Below are 19,710 nucleotides of genomic sequence, written 5' to 3' on the forward strand. Positions count from 1 at the left end.
AAAGGCCTTAGATCAAATGGCTTCATATTCCATGGCTTACCACAGTGCCCGGCACATAGAAGATGCTCAGTAAAGATTATTATGTGACCAAATGAAAAAAATGGAGTGCATAAGAACTTGAGTCACTTTGCGCCCACTGGGCAGTGGGCGCAAAGTGACTCAAGTTCTTTCTTTCTTTCTTTCTTTCTTTCTTTCTTTCTTTCTTTCTTCCTTCCTTCCTTCCTTCCTTCCTTCCTTCCTTCCTTCCTTCCTTCCTTCCTTCCTTTCTAGATTTTATTTATTTATCCATGAGAGAGACACACACAGAAAGAGGCAGAGACACAGGCAGAGGGAGAAGCAGGCTCCATGCAGGGAGCCCAACTCAGGACTCGATTCCGGGTCTCCAAGATCATGCCCTGGGCTGAAGACAGTGCTAAACCACTGAGTCACCTGGGCTGCCCTCTATAATTCTTTCTTATCCTCTGGAAAAATCCTCAAGATTTATGTGGGACTGAATTATTTGGGATATTTTTGCATTTGAACTACCTGCCACATAAAATATCCAGACCTCAAAGACATCTGGATGCTCTGTTTGGATTCTAAACATTCATTTAATTTACAAATTCTTAAAGAATACAGCCAATTGAATAATTAGCCATGCTTTATTTTCTCTGTTACTCAAATTATTTGTTAGTTATCAGTTTGTCTTATTTGTCCCTATTCCCCCAGTGCCTGGCATCTTATTTGATACACTGTATGAATGAATGAATGAATGAATGAATGAATGAATGAATGATTGAATGAATGTCTACCCTGGGTACCTGTTTCTCTCTCCTCAGCAGATGTATTCCTTTGTCCTATGGACTTTGGCTTCTCAGCCTTCTCTTTAGCTGAAGAGTCTCTGGCGGTCTTGATTTCTCAGCTACAGCTGTAGGCTATCCTTCTGTGGCATTTTGATCTCCTGCATACATCAGAACGGGAGCAAACCACAGATTTGCCCAGCAGAGCAATACCTAAGGCCTTTCTCTCCACATTAAGCAGGTTCTTTATTTCGATCATATTTTTTCTTTTTTCTTTACTTTTTAAAATTTAACCATTTTTCTTTGAGAAGTTCCGACAGGATTTAGCAAAGTTACCCGGGCCAGTGGCTTACTAACCTCAACAATGGTGATTACCTGATGGGTGTGGAAAATTGACCAGCAAGTAATATGAGGGAGCTTTCTGGGCTATGTTTTGTTTTGTGTGGTGGTTACAAAGGTGTATACAATTGTCAGATTTTATTAAACTGAACATTTTAGCTCTGTGTATGTTATCATACATAAATTATGCATCAATTTTTAAAAAAATTTACAAGAGAATGGGGTGCCTAGGTGCCTCAGTTGGTTCAGCACCCAACTCTTGGTTTCAGCTCAGGTCATGATTTCAGGGTCGTGAGATCAAGTCCTGTGTCAGGCTTCATGCTCAGCACCAAATCTGCTTGGGATTCTGTCTCTCCCTCTCCCTCTTTCCTTTCCCCCATTCTCATTCTCTCTCTTTCTCCCTCTCTTTCTCTCTCAAATAAATAAATAATCCTTTAAAAGTTTGTAAAAGAAGGACTCTGAAATCACAATCTGTTCATCAGTCAAGAATGCCATGATTGATTGGTGATGTCTACAGGGACAAGGGGGAGGCAGATAGCTGTCAACACAAGTCCACATCTTTGCTATTCTGTTCTTAACTGATCATCCTTAGAGAGTTCTGCATAATTTAATTAGTTATCTTATTAACTCACCCACATTAAAGGATTATAATGAGGTGAAAGTTCTTTGTAGAATATATATCCCCAGCTAAGTGTGAGATGTTCATATTCACACATTCCCCATGATGCCTTATACAGTGGAACTGACTTTAGCAGGTAGGTTCCCAGAAAATTCTCCTGGGCTGAAATGAAATGTAGCAGAGCCAGATATTTTCAAAATGCCAGGCTTCCCATTAACATGAACATAGTTTGTCCCATTATTCACATTGCAAACATTAACCGGCAATGCTGACTTGTTGAGCTGACTTTCCCATTGCCCTACAGGACCACTTTTTAAGGTACTAAAATTATTTCCACAGGCTGAACTAAGTAATGTGTTTTCTTTGAGGTTCTTATTCTTTTCTGAGGCTTTGTCTCAAGATGGGGTCTGGAATTTCTCATTTCTCCTTCTCCTTCCAACTCAAATCTGCAGGGGCCTTTCAGTGCTTTGCTCTGTGGGTTTTTGGTTTATGTTTGTTGGCTGAGGCATTTGTTTCGGGTGCCCTGAGGCACCTTCCAGGAGGCTCCCAGATTATCCAGGAGGATCATGCTAACCAGCCTGTATCACTGGGAGGTTCAGGACTCAGCAGCCATGCTGTTTCCTGACTGGTGTCCCCACAGAGGGAACAGGACAGAGCCTGGCAACCGTACCTCCACTTCCGAAGCCAACCAGAGACCCAGGCCCAACGGCAGATGCAGCCTGGGTATTCAGCCAAGAGATACCTGCGAGGCCTCTTGCAGACATGGCCCCCTGACACCATGTACAGGCTCCAATGTGCAGGTCAGTGGGGCAATGGGAGGATACACCAATACACCCTGTGATGCCCTGCCTTGAATTCTGATGTGAGGGTGTGTTTTCCATCAAGTCCTGAAATGCTAGAATTTCAGGTACAATTTTGTGTTAAGGCAAAGGTGCTCAAGCTTGGGAACTGAGAGCCTCTATCATACTTTTTGCCCTTTATCTTCCGCCATATTTGCAGAAGAACATAAAACCTGAAGTTTTGACTTCTCTCTAGCTCCTCTTAGGATTTCCACACTCCACATCCCAAGCAAAACTTTCTTCCCAACCTTCCCCACTCAGAGACTTTAGATCCTCCATATCAATCTCTGTCTTTTACAAGACAAGGAAAAAGAGGCCCTGGGGATGGGGGACAAAGCAATACATCCAAAATCATTCAGTCAAAAGCAGGGCTGGGACTAGAAGGCAAATCCTTTATTCACTCCCAGCTCCACATTCACCCCAACATTCCTGAGTTGCCTTCTGAAGTGATCTCAGATCCTCCAGGAAGTAGAAATGTTAGGCCTTCAGCAGAAGGCCTGCCCTCATGCTGAACAGAGACTCCAAATGTACTCTGTAAAGGCTTAAAAATGAAAACAGGAAACTACCGGGGATTCAAGTTGCCAGGTTTAATGCATACACACAGAGACCTGCACAGACATACACACACACACACACACACACACACACACACACACACACACAGAATTAAACTTGCAATATTTGGTACATATTTTTGCTTAAAAATTATTCACTGTTTCTCTGAAATTCAATTTTAACTGGACATCTCCTATTTTATTTGGCAAACCTGTTGGGGATGAGAGGAGTGAGAAATAGGATTTGCCAGCACCCACTGGGTGTTTGCCATTACTTCAGTACAAACAGACAGGACCAGAGGAAGACTGACTTGCTTCTTGTTTTATAGGTTTACCTTGGGAAAGGAGAGAAAACAGCTCTCTCCCCAGTAAGTGATGACTTAAAGGAAAATGAGATGTGGGTTTTGTCCAGTAATTGGTTTTACTTTCATGGCAGGCCCAGCATTATAGGCAGTTCTATTTATTTAACACTTCTGAGAAAAAGCTTCTTAACCAAAGATATGTTTATCATTGGGTGGGGGCAGAGGAAAGACCAGACCACTGCCTCAGAGGCCAGGTCCAACATCTTCAAGGATAAGAACCCCACTTAACATCAAAACACATCTCAGACCCTTCTATGGAAATCATAGGGCTACACTGTGTAGTTTAAGAAAAGATTCATGTGTGAGTGCATTCTTGGGCCCCTTTGCCATAATTAATTACCAAAGCACCTCTTGAGAATGAGACCCTCAAGCTGGAGGAACAGTAGCAATACTGTGGTACGAGATCACTGGCCCAAAGGCCTCTGCCAGGGACTCACATCTCAGAGCTCACTACCTTTGTGAGGCTAGTATGTTTTCTGGTCCCGTCTTTCTATCCCTATAACAACTTCCACACACTTCAGACCCACATTCTCTACAAATGCTTCTCTGACAACTCCAGCCAATATTGAGCTTCCTATTTTCTGCCCTTATATCTCAGTGACATTTGGGGCCACACAGCTAAGCAAAGGAGAGCTTCATCTCTCCAATAGACTATTAGTGCCTCTAAAAAGGGCCCATGCCTAGCCATGGTAAGCCCCCAATAAATATTTGTAGAATAACTGAATTGAGAATCATGGGGCCTACAGAAATAAGTAGGATACATCCAAGAGAAAACTTTGGATTCTCCTCTTGAAGCAGGAGGAGGCTTTTACCCAACCCCAAAGAAGCAGCCATGTCTCTTCCACCAGGGAAACCCAATTCTTGGGAATGGTGAAGTGGAAGAAGCACACTTGAGGCCCAGGACCAGAAGTACCCAAGACACTGAACAGAAAACCTTCTATGGGTTCTGATTTTTAATCCCTCCCATTTTCTAATTGTCTTCTTTAATGGGCAATGTCCAAAGCCAAGACTAGTGTAAGTGGGGAACCTTGTAGGTATCTCCAAGACCTCTGAACTAGCAACCATTATTTCTACCAATGACTCCTGACCTACTCTTCAGGATACATCAAGGATTCTGTGCTGCTCCAGAACAATCAACTTAATGTACCAAAGAATCTCAGGCTACAACAGGATCTTTCAGGTGTACCCCCAAAATACCATCTCCTGCCTGTCTTCCCTCCATTTTGGATTCAACAAGGAAAAACTTTTGAACAAGGTACATGTTGATTTTATGACCAGATCTCAAATATTTGGATTTTTAACACTTAAAATGGAGTTCCCAAAAATAAAATCTAAGGATTCTGGGGTTCATTGTCTTTAGAGTCTAGACCAGCACCATCCAATGATACTTTCTGAAATGATGGATTATTCTATGATATATATTATATATGTATATATAATATAATATATATATTCTATAATGTGTGCTATAGCCAATCAGTAGCCATTAGCCACATGCAGTTGTTGAGCACTTGAAATGTAGTGTGGCTGTGAAATGGAATTTTAAATTTTTACTTACTTGTAATTAATTTATATCTAAATAGCTACATGTGGCTATTGGCTACTGTATTAAGTGGTACAGGTCTAGACTCTAGATTTTAGATTATTTCTTAGGCCTGTTCTACTCTAACATTCTTTAATTTTATGGTTTTGTGGCAATATCATAAGAAAAAAATACAAGCTTTGGAGCAATGCCTGTTCTCTTTCTTACTAGATACTAGATCTTGAGCAAGTCACTTAACTTCTTTGAGCTTCTGTTTGCTCATCTCTGTAATGAATGTACTAAGACCTGCCTCATTACTGTGCAGATTATTATTGTGAATTGTCTGTAAGCTGTTCAGTACTATGGGGATTTTACTTATCAAAGTTATTCTTGGGAACTTGAAGCAATAAAAGAGCCAGAAATTGCCTTGCCAAGGGAGATAGGAAAAGATAACTGAGAGGCACTAATGGACAAAGAATAAGGCATTGGCTAGTGCCAGTTTTTGAGAAAAGAGAAGGAAAGAACAAGAGCCTAATAATATAAAGTTAATTTTTCTGAAATGAAAAAGGAATTTTCCAGGATTAATGATAGTCCCTAACCAAGTCTTGTCCTTGGGAAAGGATCTGGCCAGGATAAGTAGAATATCTGATCAAATGAATGGAGAAGAATGTGGCAGGTTCTCATTAAACATTCCTGTCATATACCTCCCCTAAGTCTTGACTCTGGAACCAGGGAATTTTGGTCATAACCTGATCCACATATAGTTCATCTACAGGAAATATGCTGGTCAAGCAATTGTATTTCTCTTCATAAATTCATACCCTGGCTTATAGAGTCTCTATACACTTTGCTAATGTGGGTCAACATCCCTTAAACCAGTTGATTCTGGGACACTAAAGAGATCAAGTTTCTGGGCCATCCATTTCCAGGGAATGGGTGAATTTGCTCAGGTAATGCTCCTGTGTTGTAACCCTCTGTCCTTCCCCAGGTGGTACCCCATTTTGACATTGCATTATGCCCTCTCTCTTCAAAAATCCTACTGTCTTCAGTTAATATCCTTAGACTTTGATGCCCTATGGTCTATAAATACTGGACAGGGGACTGCAGTAATTTCATTCTGGGAGTAGATCAACACTGCACACCTAAGAGATCAAGTGATTTCCTTAATTACTGCCATATGCCAAGGAGCTGTAACAATCAGAAAGAAAACGGAGTCCATATAGAATTGTAATTAAACATGTACCAATTAGCACCAGATCCCAAGCCATGTGACCTCTCTGGGCTTCAGTTTCCTCATTTATAAAGTAGAGATGGCCATGCCCACTTTTGCCTCATAAGACTAGATGTTGGAATTAAATGGGATAATACAGTATCTGGCACATAGTAAGTGCTCAATAAATGTTAGGTATAGAGCCCTCCCTACCTTGTGTTTTTAAGCATAATTACTAATTGCAATGCTCCATTGCTCATGATGACATGGCTCAAAAATCAATTTGCAAAGAAGTAAAAACAGCTCAGAGGCTATAACTTGAACCCTGACTGATGGTTTTATCAGTTTTAACTTCATCTCCTCTTGGCCTCCCTCTTTTTTCCGGACACTTTATTTCAAAAAGTAGAAAAAGTCCTAACTACGAATATAAGATTTCCCCAACAATGTGATGTTGGTCATGTCACTTATACTCCCTGAATCCTTGGTTTGCTCATTTGTAAAATGGTAGTAATGGTATCTGCATTCTACCCTCTCTGGGTTGTTGTAAAAAAAAAAAAAATCACAGAAGAGGACAGAGGTAAAAAAAAAAAAAAAAAAACTCTGTAGGATCTCTAAATTGCTACTCCAGTTCACATTATTTGGGTAATCTTAATCCATATTTTGAGACAGAGAGACCAAGTTTTGTGATCTCCTTTCAACAACTGAAACTTCCAATATCTTGCTTGCATACCTGTTTCTATTAAGCATAAGCAAATGAGCCAGAGATGATGTTTACTGAGAAAAATCTTGGTTTCCCTTGAATAGATTGAGTCATATAGTCAATATCACTGGGATACAGCCAAAAAGAAGAATGCTTCTCTATATCCCCCTACTCACAGTGCCCCTTGATCCAACTTAGACAGTCTACCATATAAGGCTGTTCACCAAGTGAGTGGCCACTTGGCCAGAGTTTCACTTCCTCTACCCTCAGAAATACATTTGGTTCCAGGTGAATCTGACCAGAAAGCATGGACCTGAAGTCTGACTTGTTGCCAAAGAATAATTCTAGAATATACAAAAAGGTCTTTAGTGCCACACCCCGTATGGAGGTGTGGAGGCCCTCTTAGGGCAGGCCTAATGAGGACCTGGGTCTCCTCAGATTGAGGGGGTCCCAAGGGCTCATCAGGTTTCTCTGGACCACTAAAACCTGAGCAGACCCCTCTGAACCTGAGTCTGAGTCTGCCTCTGTTCTACCAACATTCTTGGCATCAGCTCAGACCCAAGCACTGTCAGGAGCCAGTGGGCAAAGGAACAAGAGCTGGAGGGAGGGAGTAGCCTCAAGAGGGGGCATTTGGCTTTTGATCCAATGACACCAAGGAAGGGAATGACGAGGGTTGGGGAATATAGAGGGAAGGTGAGGCTGGCTGGGAGCCTCCAGAAGTCTGGAGTTCCAGCTTATGCAGGGCCCCTGAACGACTCCCAGAGCCCCTGGGTGAAAGACAGCCCCACGCTGTTCCACAGAGCAGCATGCCGAGAGTAGAGGTGTTGCTAAAGCAGCTCCAAACAACAAAGGTTTGCCAGATAGTTTCAGCAATAAATCTACCTTGAGCAAGTGATGAAAATAGCTGCAGGACCCTTTACCCCATTGATGAAAGATTTGTTAACCATGCTGGAGTCATCTGTTGACTCAGATCCTTCCTGAGGGCTGCACAGACAGGGTAAGTTCAGAGAGCTAAGCAGTCGTCCATCACAGTGCATTCAGCAGAGCTTTGCCCACAAGTAAACAACCAGCAGACAGCCCAGGAAACCAAGGGCTTCAGACAGAGCATTTCAACAGCAACAGAGCAGGGCTGCAGGGCAGCCCCACCACAATCACATCACCGTCACCCTCCAGTCCCTCAGTTTGCAAAGGACCATCACATTCGTGATTTTATATGAGTTCCAGACAACTCTGTGAGGAAGCAAGGGCAAGGGATCAGTATCCCCATTTTACAGATGAGGAAACTGAGTCCAAGAAATGAAGACTCAGTCCTGAGCCTCCTGATTCCTAGTGCAGTTCTGCTCTAGAGACCTGGCTGCCACTTCCATGAAGGTACTAGCAGAAACACAAATAAGGAGGGAAGAGGAACAAGGGCCTTGATCAACACTTTTGCTCCAAAGATCAAGAAGGAAGGTAGTTTGGAAGCAGCTAATAACACAGTGCCCATATCTGGGTTTACAAGGCTGATCCACTGTTTACCTTTGCAGGTCAACAGGGCCTGGCTGGAGGGGAAGCTGGGGCCGGTGGACATGTGGACCAGGGCTCTGTAGCCACGAACCACAGCAGTCAGGGGATTCACTTGCCGCCACTCAGGAAGCAGTCATGGCAGAAAGATGAAACCCAGGCAGAGGTACCATTTCTAATAGGCTCCCTTCTGTCATTGTTCATGACTTCAGAGGGGATATGCCCTTTCTTCACCATTCTTTGGGGTTCCCCCAGAGAAAGGAAGAGTACTTTAAGCCTATTGACCACAGTTTCCCAAAGTGTCACATGTGGAACACTGCCAGCTGCTTGATGAAAAAAAGCATTTTGTAGGTGCCTGGGTGGCTCAGTCAGTTAAGCATCTGCCTTTGGCTCAGGTCATGATCCCAGGGTCCTGAGATCAAGCCACATATCAGGCTCTCTGCTCAGCAAGAAGCCTGGTTCTCCCTCTCCCCTGCCTCCCACTCCCCCTGCTTGTGTGCATGCTTGCTCTCTCTTGTTCTCTCTCCCCCTCTCTGACAAATAAATAAATATAATCTTTTAAAGAAAGAAAGAAAGAAAGAAAGAAAGAAAGAAAGAAAGAAAGAAAGAAAGAAAGAATTAATTTCCTGGCCAAATACATTTGGGAAATGCTGCATACCATGGTCTCCTCCCAGAGAATCACAGGGCATGTGTGAATATGGACCATTTGAAGTAGTTAACTTATGGTTTTCCAAATTTACTTAACCACAGAGTCTACCTACAGTCTTCACCCCATCTAGGCAGCTGAAATCTTCTTTAGAGAAAAGAGCTCTTGGTCTTAGAATTGGAAAAGGCCTGGTTTGGGTCCTGCATTTGACAAGTTGTGGTGAACATGATAAAGAAACTTAACTGACTTTGAGCCTGAATTACCTCCTTTGTAAAAGCTGTTATTATACATATCATATCATATTCACTAGGCTACTATGAGGATTAAATGCATTAAAATATAAAAATGGCTTCTAAACTCTAAGGCCTATGTTTATGAGTGTGAGTGTGTGTGTGTGTGTACAAGATGACAGTGGTTCAGAACAACATACACGACACATGCTACTATCTTTAAGCTCATTTGACTTACAAGAAAATCATGTGCCACTGTGAGCTGGAAAGGGGGAGAAGAGAGGTACCACTGGCTAGAAGGGCAGAGGGAGAAACATTTTACAATGCATACAAAGATACAGAGCTTCATTTTGACTTTTAATTTCTTTGCAAGAAAGCACTATATATAAAAAAAACAAAGAACTATATATCAGGCATGGTTAAAGGTCATTCTTTCTCTCATAATAATAAAATGTTTTATTACAACAAATAGCATTAGAGATCATACTCTTACAACCTTGTTTATCTTCCTAGGCTGCCAAAGAGGTTCCTTCCTTGCAACAACAGTCTAGCCACAAGGTCTGACTGTTAAAGGAACCTGCTCCGTTTCTTTACAAAGCCTGTTTACAGGAATGTGTATCTATCTGTCATTCCCCAGGACACATCAATAGAGAATCACCATCATACACACACTTCAAAGGAGAGCCACAATGAAAAAATACAGCAAACCTCCCGAAGGGCCTTTGGGCATGCCCACATCGATCATTCTTGGCTCCTGAGTGACAAATCCCACATTACATTCTATGGAGGAGCCTTCCCCAATAGAAAGGCAGATCTCAGCGGTAAGAAGCCAAATGTCTTACTTGTTAATCTGGGTATCCCTAATCATGCAGAGTTCATTTGAGAGCACTGAGGCACGCCGAATGTCACTTCCTCATACCTGTCATTTTAGAAAGTAACAGCCAAAGTCCAGCAGAAGGTGGCAACAAGGCCGACAGCCTCCTTTTTGCCTAGTACTCAAGCACACGCATTCTTCAATCAGACTGCCTGGGTGTAAATTACCCCCACTCTTCTAGTTGTGATCTTGGGCAAGGTATTTGATCTTGCTGAGGCTCGGTTTTCCCCATCTGTAGAATGGGGATAACAATAATACCTTCATAAGACTATTATGGAAATTAGGTGAGTTACTGGATGTGAAATACTTTATATAATCCTTTTCCTATATTTAGCACTTACTATGTGTTAACTGTTACTATTATCGTTATCCTTCTCTCCATCACCTGACTTGCCAGCAAGAACTCAACCCAGGTAATGAAATTAGGACTCCCTGAACCTGCCTCAGCTAAAGCCATGGCTGTCTCAGGTCCTGTTCTTACCTGTATTCCTATTAACCCAAAAGTGATAAAAGCTGAAGGTCAACTGTCCATCCTCATACCTGCAACTAATAAGTTCTCATTCCCATCCTGTTTCTACAGAAAGACAAGGGAATATAAAACTCCACAAGGGCAGAAGCAGCCACTTGTTACAGGAGCCTCCTGCTGAAAGATGCCTTTTCCCTCCTATAGCACCTGCTACTGGCTCAGAGAAAAACACAGCTGGGGAAGTGAAGAAGAAAAAGGTTGTGTGTACATGTGTGCATGTGTGTGCATGTGCGCATGCGTGCTTGCCCTTAAAAAATTAATCTCAATCTAGGAACGAGGCAACTCAAAGGGACATCTCAAACAGAGAAATGGCCTTACTCGCTATTGAGCTCACCATGTGGAGCTGAAATAAAACTGTTATAATTTATTAAATGTGGAAAATGGTGAAGAACAAGTTTCAACAGCTCTCAGTTCTACCTTAAAACGCATATTACCACACTCTGGTGGCAACAGAGTCCTTTATGCTTTTAAGGGGCTGGGGGTGATCTGTAAATATGTAAGGACAGAATTTGAGCTCTCAAGCAATTGACCCACTTCAAACTCAAAAAGCTGGAGATCCTGAATCCAGCAATAGTTTTGCTTGAGGATCTGTCACCTTTGAATACAGTGGGTGTGGCAGTTTTACCAATCTTTTCAAAAGTCAAGTACACCTCCCCCCTGCCCCAGGAATGTTCCTAGCTCTCTGGCCTTGTCCTGCTTTGCAATTCTATGGGGGTCTTCGGTGGTTTGAAGTTAACTGTGCCGAGCAGAAGCAAACAGGGGCTCTGGAAAGCTCTGCCCTGTAGCAGCTGCATGAAGTCAAGCAGGTCCCTCAGCCCTCTGAGCTGCACTGATCTTATCTGTGCACACAGAGGATAATGCCCACTTCACAGGCTGATGGAAGGATGAAATGAGATGATGCATTCCTGTGAAAGTATCTCGTCTCAGATTAGGAACTAGAGCAATGTTAGTTCATGGTGGAGATGCATATCCTCTGAAGTGCCGCTGAAGGAGTCACAGGCATTCCAGGTGGACCTGATGCCAATGAGGGACGTTATTTTCAGTCTGTCCAGGATTTTCTCATATTTCTTCTGTCTAACCTGATCCAAACCTTCCCATTCAGGCCAGAAGGCCCTCTGTCTCCCAGATTCCTTTGGGTCAGGAATAAACAGTAGGCCTCATCTGCAGGCCTAAGGAAAGCCTCAATCCCATACCCCAGGTCAGCCCAGACACTTTCTTCAACCCAGGCATATGGTTTAGCAGAGGAAGGCAGTATTTTCTGCTCTATTACAACTCTATAAAGTTTTAATTAGAATAAAGAAATTAAAGATTTGTTTGTCAGCACACCTCACACAAATCATTTGGGTTTACACATAGATTTCTCAATGCAAACCTTGTCAGACTATATGCACAAGGTCAGTATTCAAAAAGGGCAGTTAGTGGGCAGCTGGCACCTGGAAAGTGAAGGCCAGGAACATAAAGATCCTATGTGCGTGCATTTGATTAATCATTTTCTTACTGTCTTGAAGTCCTAAATATCACCCTGCATATACCTGGTTGAATTTCCTTCCTCATTCAACTCTAATCATGGAGGATGCTTATGCATATTTCTGATCATTTTTTTCTCTTTGAACACTAAAAAAATGAGAAACGTTTTTATTTTTCTTCCCGTGAAACTGAACTCCTTGAAACCTAGCACACATGTACATTTCACAGAGCCAAGTTCATGTGTTAAGACTTAAAAAGAGAAATTTTCAGCAACTTTTGTTTTGTTTTTCAAAAATTTTACCCACTTATTCATGTGAGAGAGAGAGAGAGAGAGAGGCAGAGGGAGAAGCACAGGTTCCCTGCAGAGCAGGAGCCTGAGCAGGACTCAATCCCAGGACCCTGGGATCATGACCTGAGCCAAAGGCAGACACTTAGCCACCCAGATGCCCCTGTTTGTTTGTTTGTTTAAGATTTATTTATTTGAAAAAGAGAGAGAGAGAGAGAGAGAGAGAGAGAGGTGGGAAGGGGCAGAGAGAGGGAGAGAGAAACCCAAGTAGACTCTATGCTGAGTGTGGAGCCCAAAACAGGACTCAATCCCACTATGCTGAGATAACAACCTGAGCTGAAACTAAGAGTTGGACACTCAAACAACTGTGCCACTCATGTGCCCCTCAGCGACTTGTGAATAACTGGAAAGAGGAGACTCTAAGTACTACCCCAATGTTTCTCTCTCTCTGTGACTTTTTCTCTCTGGACATACACACACACACACACACACACACACATTTGGGGGCTTTTAGGACACCAAACTGTGCTAAAGGTGTTGCTGATTCTGTCACATGGTGATTCATTTTTAGCTATGTCCACATCGCAGAAATGTAGAGATGCCTAGATATCCTGCAAGTGGCGAGATTGGGCACTAAACCTAATGAGAGAAGAGTCTACTCTCAAAGAAATACAGAAGAAATTCTAATTCCAAACATTATTGTAACTACGTATATTTAGCTCATGTAATACAGCAAACTTATGAGGCAGGAAGTACAATTACTCCCATTTTACAGAAAAAGAAATTGAGGCTTAGACAGTTTACATAAAGTAAGCAAGCACAAATGCATATTCCTACTTTCAGTCCTTTCTAACCTGAAAGGTTGCAGTGTCCTGTACCTTGCTTTTTTCCCTTAGCAACATATGTAGAGGTTCCTCCCTCCCTAAACACAGAAATCTCAACTATATTATTCCAACTGGCATAATTTCCCAGCTGCAAGACAAAGAAAGACTATATTTTGTCTGGAAGGCTGTTAAATCTATCACGTTTATACTTCTCAGAGGAGTGAGGGAGTGGACTAAGGGAGGGGCATTGCTGGCTTCCCAAAAAGCGGCACCAGCTAGCTCCTGGATCAGATAGCTAGCTCCTGGGTTGGTTGGCTCTACTTCCCAGCCATGAGTACTGAAGCTACATCACACCCAGCAGCACCTGGCACTAGATTTACAAAGAGATACAGTGTCATTTGTCCTCTGCAAGCAGCAGTTTTAAAATACCTGCCATGTTGGGTTTTATTTTGTTTTAAAAATTTTCTCAGGTACCAAAGGCTTTGAAATTACCCCCTATCTCAGAAGAACAACCCAGAGTCCTGGATCCCCTGAGGAGTCCATTTAAAGCCAGTGAACCTCCAGCAGAGCTCTTCATCTTCCCAGTGGAGATTCATTTCCATACCCAAAACCCCCCAAAAGGAAAACCACACAGAAGAGGTAGGCCCCCTGTGTTTGGGTGCTCCTGATGGAACACAGGCAGGCCAGTAAGGACTGGGGATGTGGGTCTCCCTAATGTAAGCTTCTCCTAAATCATGGTCGACCCTCCCCAGGGTCATCCTCTTCAGAGAAAGGTTTTTAAAGGAAGAGAAAGTGTAGGATCTAGAAGAAGGTGTCTTCTGGTCATATTCATATGTTCCCATATGGTAGTAAAGATAGATTTCAAAATCCATGAATTGCTCCTGCAATTTCATGCTAACCTCTTATCTGTTAGCCCTACTGGAAAGGATATGCTGTTTAAAAGCTCTTGAAAAGTACCAGAATTTCCTCTCATTGGCCAGGTGTGGGTTGTATGCCCAATCTGGACCCAATCAATGCAGCTAAGACAGTGAGGTTTGTTCATTAGCTAGGCTTCAGTCACTTGCATACCCCACAGTCAGGGAATAGACACAGCTCCACCCAAACCACATATGTGAGCAGGGGAGAGACGGGCCTCCAAAAGAAGAGACAGCTGGCAAAAACCACAGACATCTAAAAAACTTGGCTTTCTCCTTGTCTCCCAGGTGCCCCACAGCCTGAGTCAGGACCGGAAACAGAAGAAAAGGCCAGGCCTTTATGGAAACCTCCCCTGAAGCATACATCCCCAGAAAAGCCAAGGGAGTTAACAGTACATCTCCCAGTGGACACAGGCAAGGACATGCTCTCATGTCAAGGTAGCTATTCATTCCCTCCAGCACCCCACAGAACTCTTACCCTGAAGGGAAGCAAGGCAAGACACATAAGGGTTCTCAGCCATGAGAAGCTATAAGGGAGGCTCGTTCCTCCCCTGACACTTGAAGATGACTTAATTCAGTCAGTAGCTGCCTTTAACCAAAGCGCTATTTCAAAACCAACATAGTTTCTAGCTTATGCAACTTACTAACTGAATCATCCCCCTACTAATAGTTTCTGGTTGTAGATATAAAACAGCAACCAAACTTGCTAAAATTTGCTGTATACTTTATAGTTTATCCTACATTTTAAACCAAGGGAGTTCCATTTCTGATTAATTTATTAAAATTAATAATATTAATAAAAGACTTCCCTCCCATTTTTCAAGACATCATATGGACATTTGAAACTATACACATGAGTGTAGCTAAGTGTATTTTTTTATGTGTTGACAGGCTGGAAATAATGGGTCATATTTAGAAAGCCCTTCATCTTCAGAAAACCAAACCTTCTTTCCAAAGGGCAAAATGACTGTGTGACAAATGCTAAGTGATCTCTGACTAGTAGTAATCACAAGTAGAAGGATGAGCATTCATATTTATGGAGTTCTTCCTCTGTGCCAGGGCCCATCCTTAGTTTATCTCACTACTCCTCATAACAATCCTACCTCACTTCACAGATCAGAAAACTGAAGCCATGAAAGATAAGTAATTTGTTTGAGGTCACACAATTCTAAGTGGCCTAGCTGGCACTGGCACTCAGGCCTTCTGGTGCCAGAATCTGTACTCCTACCCATTACACTGTACTGTCTTCCAGAATAAGCAAAACAATGACTCCAGATCAGGATGTTCTTGAGATATTTCAGTTTTGAGAGCTTCCTTTGATTACTGGGGAAAGGGCTTGTTTATCTCTTAAGTGAGAGTTAATTATCCTAAAGCCTCTGAAGTTTCCTTTCCAAAAATAATCCAAATATGGACAAGGGTCACTCTGTGTGCAAACAGGTAGGAGAGCAGCTTTCCACCTGTGAACACAATGTCCAGCACACAGTCTGACTCATTGGGATCAATGGCAACACCATTGAATTTTATCTTTGGTATTTCTCACTTCACACTGTTCTCCACCTGTTTTGGGCTGCCATGTCCACCAAATATCTAGAACTTGTTCATCCTCTGCCACCCTGCCAAGGGGAAGCTGGTCAAAGAAGTCTCTGATACTTTGTGTGAGTTAGTTCAGTATGTGACCCAACTAGTAGTAGATGCATAAAGAAAAGAATCTAAAGAGGCAAGGTTTGCATGACAATCTTTCCTACAAAGATTCCTGGGGCAGGTGGCTCAGTCAGTTAAGTGTATGACTCTTGGTTGCAGTTCAGGTCCTGATCTCAGGGTCGTGAGATCAAATTCCATGCCAGGCTCCCCACTGAGTGCAGAATCTGCTTGAGACTTTCTCTCCTTCTCCTGCTGCCCCTCTTCTTCCCTCCCCCTAAAATAAATAAATAAGTCTTAAAAAATAAGAAGAAGATTCCTGGGGCAAGGGTGTTGAAAGCTACTAAGCAGGACTGTCCTGTTGCCAGAGGTTGCATGTACTCATTTTCTTGCTTAGCCCTGGATCATCTCACCTTTAATATCATAAAAATAAAACCAGACTTTATATATGTACATATACCATACTTATTTTATTGCTGAACCATTGAGATTAAATTACAGACTTCGTATATTTCTTCCCTTATCAGCACATATGTCCTAAGAGCAATGATTTTTCTTCCTCATAACCACTATATAACTACCACACTCAAGAAAATTTATTTTTTAATATATAGTCCATATTCAAATTTTCAAAATTATACCAATAACGTTCTTTTAAAAAAAAGATTTTATTTATTTATTTATTTATTTATTTATTTATTTATTCATTCATTCATTCATTCATTCATTCATGAGGGACACAGAGAGAGAGAGGCAGAGACACAGGCAGAGGGAGAAGCAGCCTCTACGCAGGGTGGCCAACGTGGGACTCGATCCCAGGTCTCCAGGATCACGCCCCAGGCCGAAGGCTGCACTAAACTGCTGAGCCACTTGGGCTGCCCACCAATAACATTCTTTATAGTTTTTTCCCCCAATCAGTCCAGGATTCTACTCAGAATTAGTACTGTATTTAATTGCCCCATTTCTTTAGAATCTTGTTTTTCATGATATCAACATTTTTGAAGAGGATAGGCTAGTTGCTTTTCAGAATTATGCTTGATTTTAATTTGTCTGTTTCCTTGTAATTAGATTCAGATCCAACATTTTTGGCAAGAATAGTATGTAGGTGATGATATGTCCTTCTCAGCATATCACACCAAGAGACAAGAAATATCCCTTCATATTTATTCCATTTGTTATCATTTGTTTCATTACAGGGAATGTTAAAATTTATTATTTAGTTAAAGGTGGTGTCTACTGGATTTCTCCATTGTAAAGGCACCTTTTCCCTTTGTAATAAATAAGTAGCCTGTGATACTTTGAAATCGCGCTTGAAGCCAGCTTTTAAACACAGCAGCAACAGTGTGTTGAATATGAAATAAAGATCACTCCCAGAGATTAAGACAAGGTCTCAATCACTTAGATTAGTGGGTTTCACCCTTCCTAGAGTAGTCCCTACTGATTTTGAAAAAAGAACTACAGCAAGAGAACAGAAGTGGAGGGCAGGATGTGTTTTGTGGAGCATTATCATCAATCTCATTACTTTCTAACTACCATCTGGAAGGTGCTACTTTGTACTTTCTGACTTTTGAGGAGCCATGTGATCATCGGTTCTGCTCAGAAAAATTGCTTTGTGGTTGGAACTCTAGCCAACAATCCCATGAGCTCTAAAGCTGGAGTCTTTCTAGTTTGAGCCTTTGTTCTAGGGGCTTGAAAGATCTCCAGGCCTCCCCAGTCTTCTTTCCCTCTCAGGAGTCTTTCAGCAAACATGATAACAACAACCATTATTCCAGTTCTTCTAGCTCTTGGAAGCTCCCCAACTGAAGGGTCACTGTGCTAGCCACCTTGGCCTCCACTCCTTAGCAAGGCTAGAAAAGAGGGACAAACTTATGAATGAGTGGAATTAACTAGCCTAAGCATAAGGAGTCATCAACCACATAAAAAAACAAACAAACCAAAACAACAACTACAACAACAACAACAAAAGGTTCTTTCTCCTTCTTGCTGATTCAGAAGTTCTCTCACTCATGTTTTTTCTTCTTTTGCTTTGGAAGACGTTGATGCCCTATTCCAGAATGTGACCCCACCACTGTCCCTGATTAAAGGAAGAAAAAGTCCAGAGGGCCAGCAGGGCCTGGACAAACCCAGGACATCAAGCTGCAGCAGTTCCATAGGCCCCTTGGATATGAGAAGGGCCAGGGGGGCCCTTCCAGCAGAAGAACAAGGTAATCACTCCTGGGGTATGCAGATGCTCCCCCCCACCCCCACCCCCACCCCGCCTCAGCTTGTCTGTTGCTCTGGGATCATTTTAATCGTCTGCCAGGGCCACACAGCAGCTGTGATGTAAACTGTCTGAAAACCACCCCATTGTAAAGGGGAAATCAGCAGTGTTTCCAACAATGTCTGGGATTAACATTCACCATGCATATTCCTAAAAGAGTCAGTACATGTTTTAAGGGTTTGCTGCACCAACACGCACTGCCAAGCTGTTCTGTGCTCTCCTCACTCCTGGCAGCAGTGTGTGATGACACAGCCCCCTTTGCTCATCAGGGAGACACGCTACTGGATTTACCAGGCATACTCAATACCCTCCCTGGGGCAAGGGAGCCTGGTGACATGACCCTGCCAAGAGGAAAAGTCCCCAGAGAGAAGTCACCCTCCAGCCCAGGGCAGAGCCTGAGGCCTGTCCATAGAGAGAGAAGGATTTCTCTTGAAGGGTGAGGCAAAGCAAATCCACTTCCTCTATGACTTAGGCCCACTTAAAGTTCTTATCTTTAAGAGCTTACAGTCTAGAAGGAGACTAAGATGCTTATAGAAGAGCAATAGTGCAGAGGCAGTGCAGTAGTAATAGCTTCCATGGGGGCTGTGATCTAAAGGCAGCTCATAAAGCAAAAACTGCTTAGAGTCCAAATTACCCCTGAATATTCCTTAGGGAGGTGCCATTCTGGACACCTGACAAACCATTTTCTAGAAAGTTCAGCCCAGCCAGCTGTTCCTCCTTCATGAGAGTGTTGGACTGCTGTCTTTGGTTGAACACCAGATGAAGGAGATTGGTATATGCTTGGGTGCCAGACAATGTGAAGAAAGTACCTCTGTTAACAGCAGAATCACACTCAGGGCTGTGAGAAACTCACACTCTGAGAGGCATGTAGGAACCGAGAGCCACAAAGACAGCAGGTATGGCATCTTTCATTTTCATCTCATATTCACTCAGGGACAGGATGCCTCACGATTTAAGTCTCTCCCTCTCTCTCTCCTCCCTCCCTCTCCCAAGCATATATAGTTGAAGCCTTGTAAGCATAAATTAAATACATAGATCAGTAAATCCCTTATGTGTTTGCAGCTTCTCTGTCACTGAAATGGTCAAAATCAAACCCCTCTCTCCCCCCAGCTCTCACTCTCTTTCTCCAAAGACCTCATTTTCACTTATAAATTATTATGGCATGGAATCTTTCTCTTATAGCCCCCTCCCTTTTATATTTGCCTGGCAGTGATCCTCTATTAAATTTGATACAAATGAACCAAACTTTGGTATGGTCACGTCAGTAATAGGGTGTTCCTAGGAGGTTGCATAGCCCAGGACAAACCATAGCAAACACAAACACACACACCCATACTCCGACATTTTCATAAAGGGAAAATCTGATTAGAATGAATGCCAAGGTCAGGACTATGATAAGAGTGCAATCTAAAGCCTCAAGTGTATAGGCTAAGCGTGCATAAATGAATGAGTGTATGTATGAGAGCACATGTGTGTATGAGGTATGTGTATGCTTATAAGCCTATGTGAGTGCTTGTGTATATATGTGTGTGTGTGTGTGATTATGCATGTATGCATGCATGCCTGAGAACAAGTTTGCATGTGTTGATGTGTGTCTTCATTCATGCATGGTACGTGT

The 19,710-nt window shown here is 42.5% G+C and overlaps 1 protein-coding gene across 2 annotated transcripts in view; it reads left to right on the forward strand.

Annotated features, from left to right (window-relative positions):
• The window catches only part of KIAA2012 (KIAA2012 ortholog), a 108,099-nt gene that overhangs the window by 13,736 nt on the left and 74,653 nt on the right, over window positions 1–19,710 (forward strand). The window contains exons 3-11 of one of the 2 annotated variants that reach the window (XM_055345357.1): window positions 2,378–2,537; window positions 4,592–4,747; window positions 8,451–8,593; window positions 9,941–10,124; window positions 10,758–10,900; window positions 13,751–13,919; window positions 14,483–14,632; window positions 17,866–18,036; window positions 18,982–18,988. In XM_055345357.1, coding sequence (XP_055201332.1) covers window positions 2,378–2,537; window positions 4,592–4,747; window positions 8,451–8,593; window positions 9,941–10,124; window positions 10,758–10,900; window positions 13,751–13,919; window positions 14,483–14,632; window positions 17,866–18,036; window positions 18,982–18,988 — 1,283 coding nt within the window. The remainder of the gene's footprint in view (window positions 1–2,377; window positions 2,538–4,591; window positions 4,748–8,450; window positions 8,594–9,940; window positions 10,125–10,757; window positions 10,901–13,750; window positions 13,920–14,482; window positions 14,633–17,865; window positions 18,037–18,981; window positions 18,989–19,710) is intronic. The other variant, XM_055345356.1, reaches the window with a different exon arrangement.

The sequence above is a fragment of the Nyctereutes procyonoides genome, unplaced genomic scaffold (assembly GCF_905146905.1).
Source record: "Nyctereutes procyonoides isolate TBG_1078 unplaced genomic scaffold, NYPRO_anot_genome, whole genome shotgun sequence".
In the NCBI taxonomy this organism is placed as follows: domain Eukaryota; kingdom Metazoa; phylum Chordata; class Mammalia; order Carnivora; family Canidae; genus Nyctereutes; species Nyctereutes procyonoides.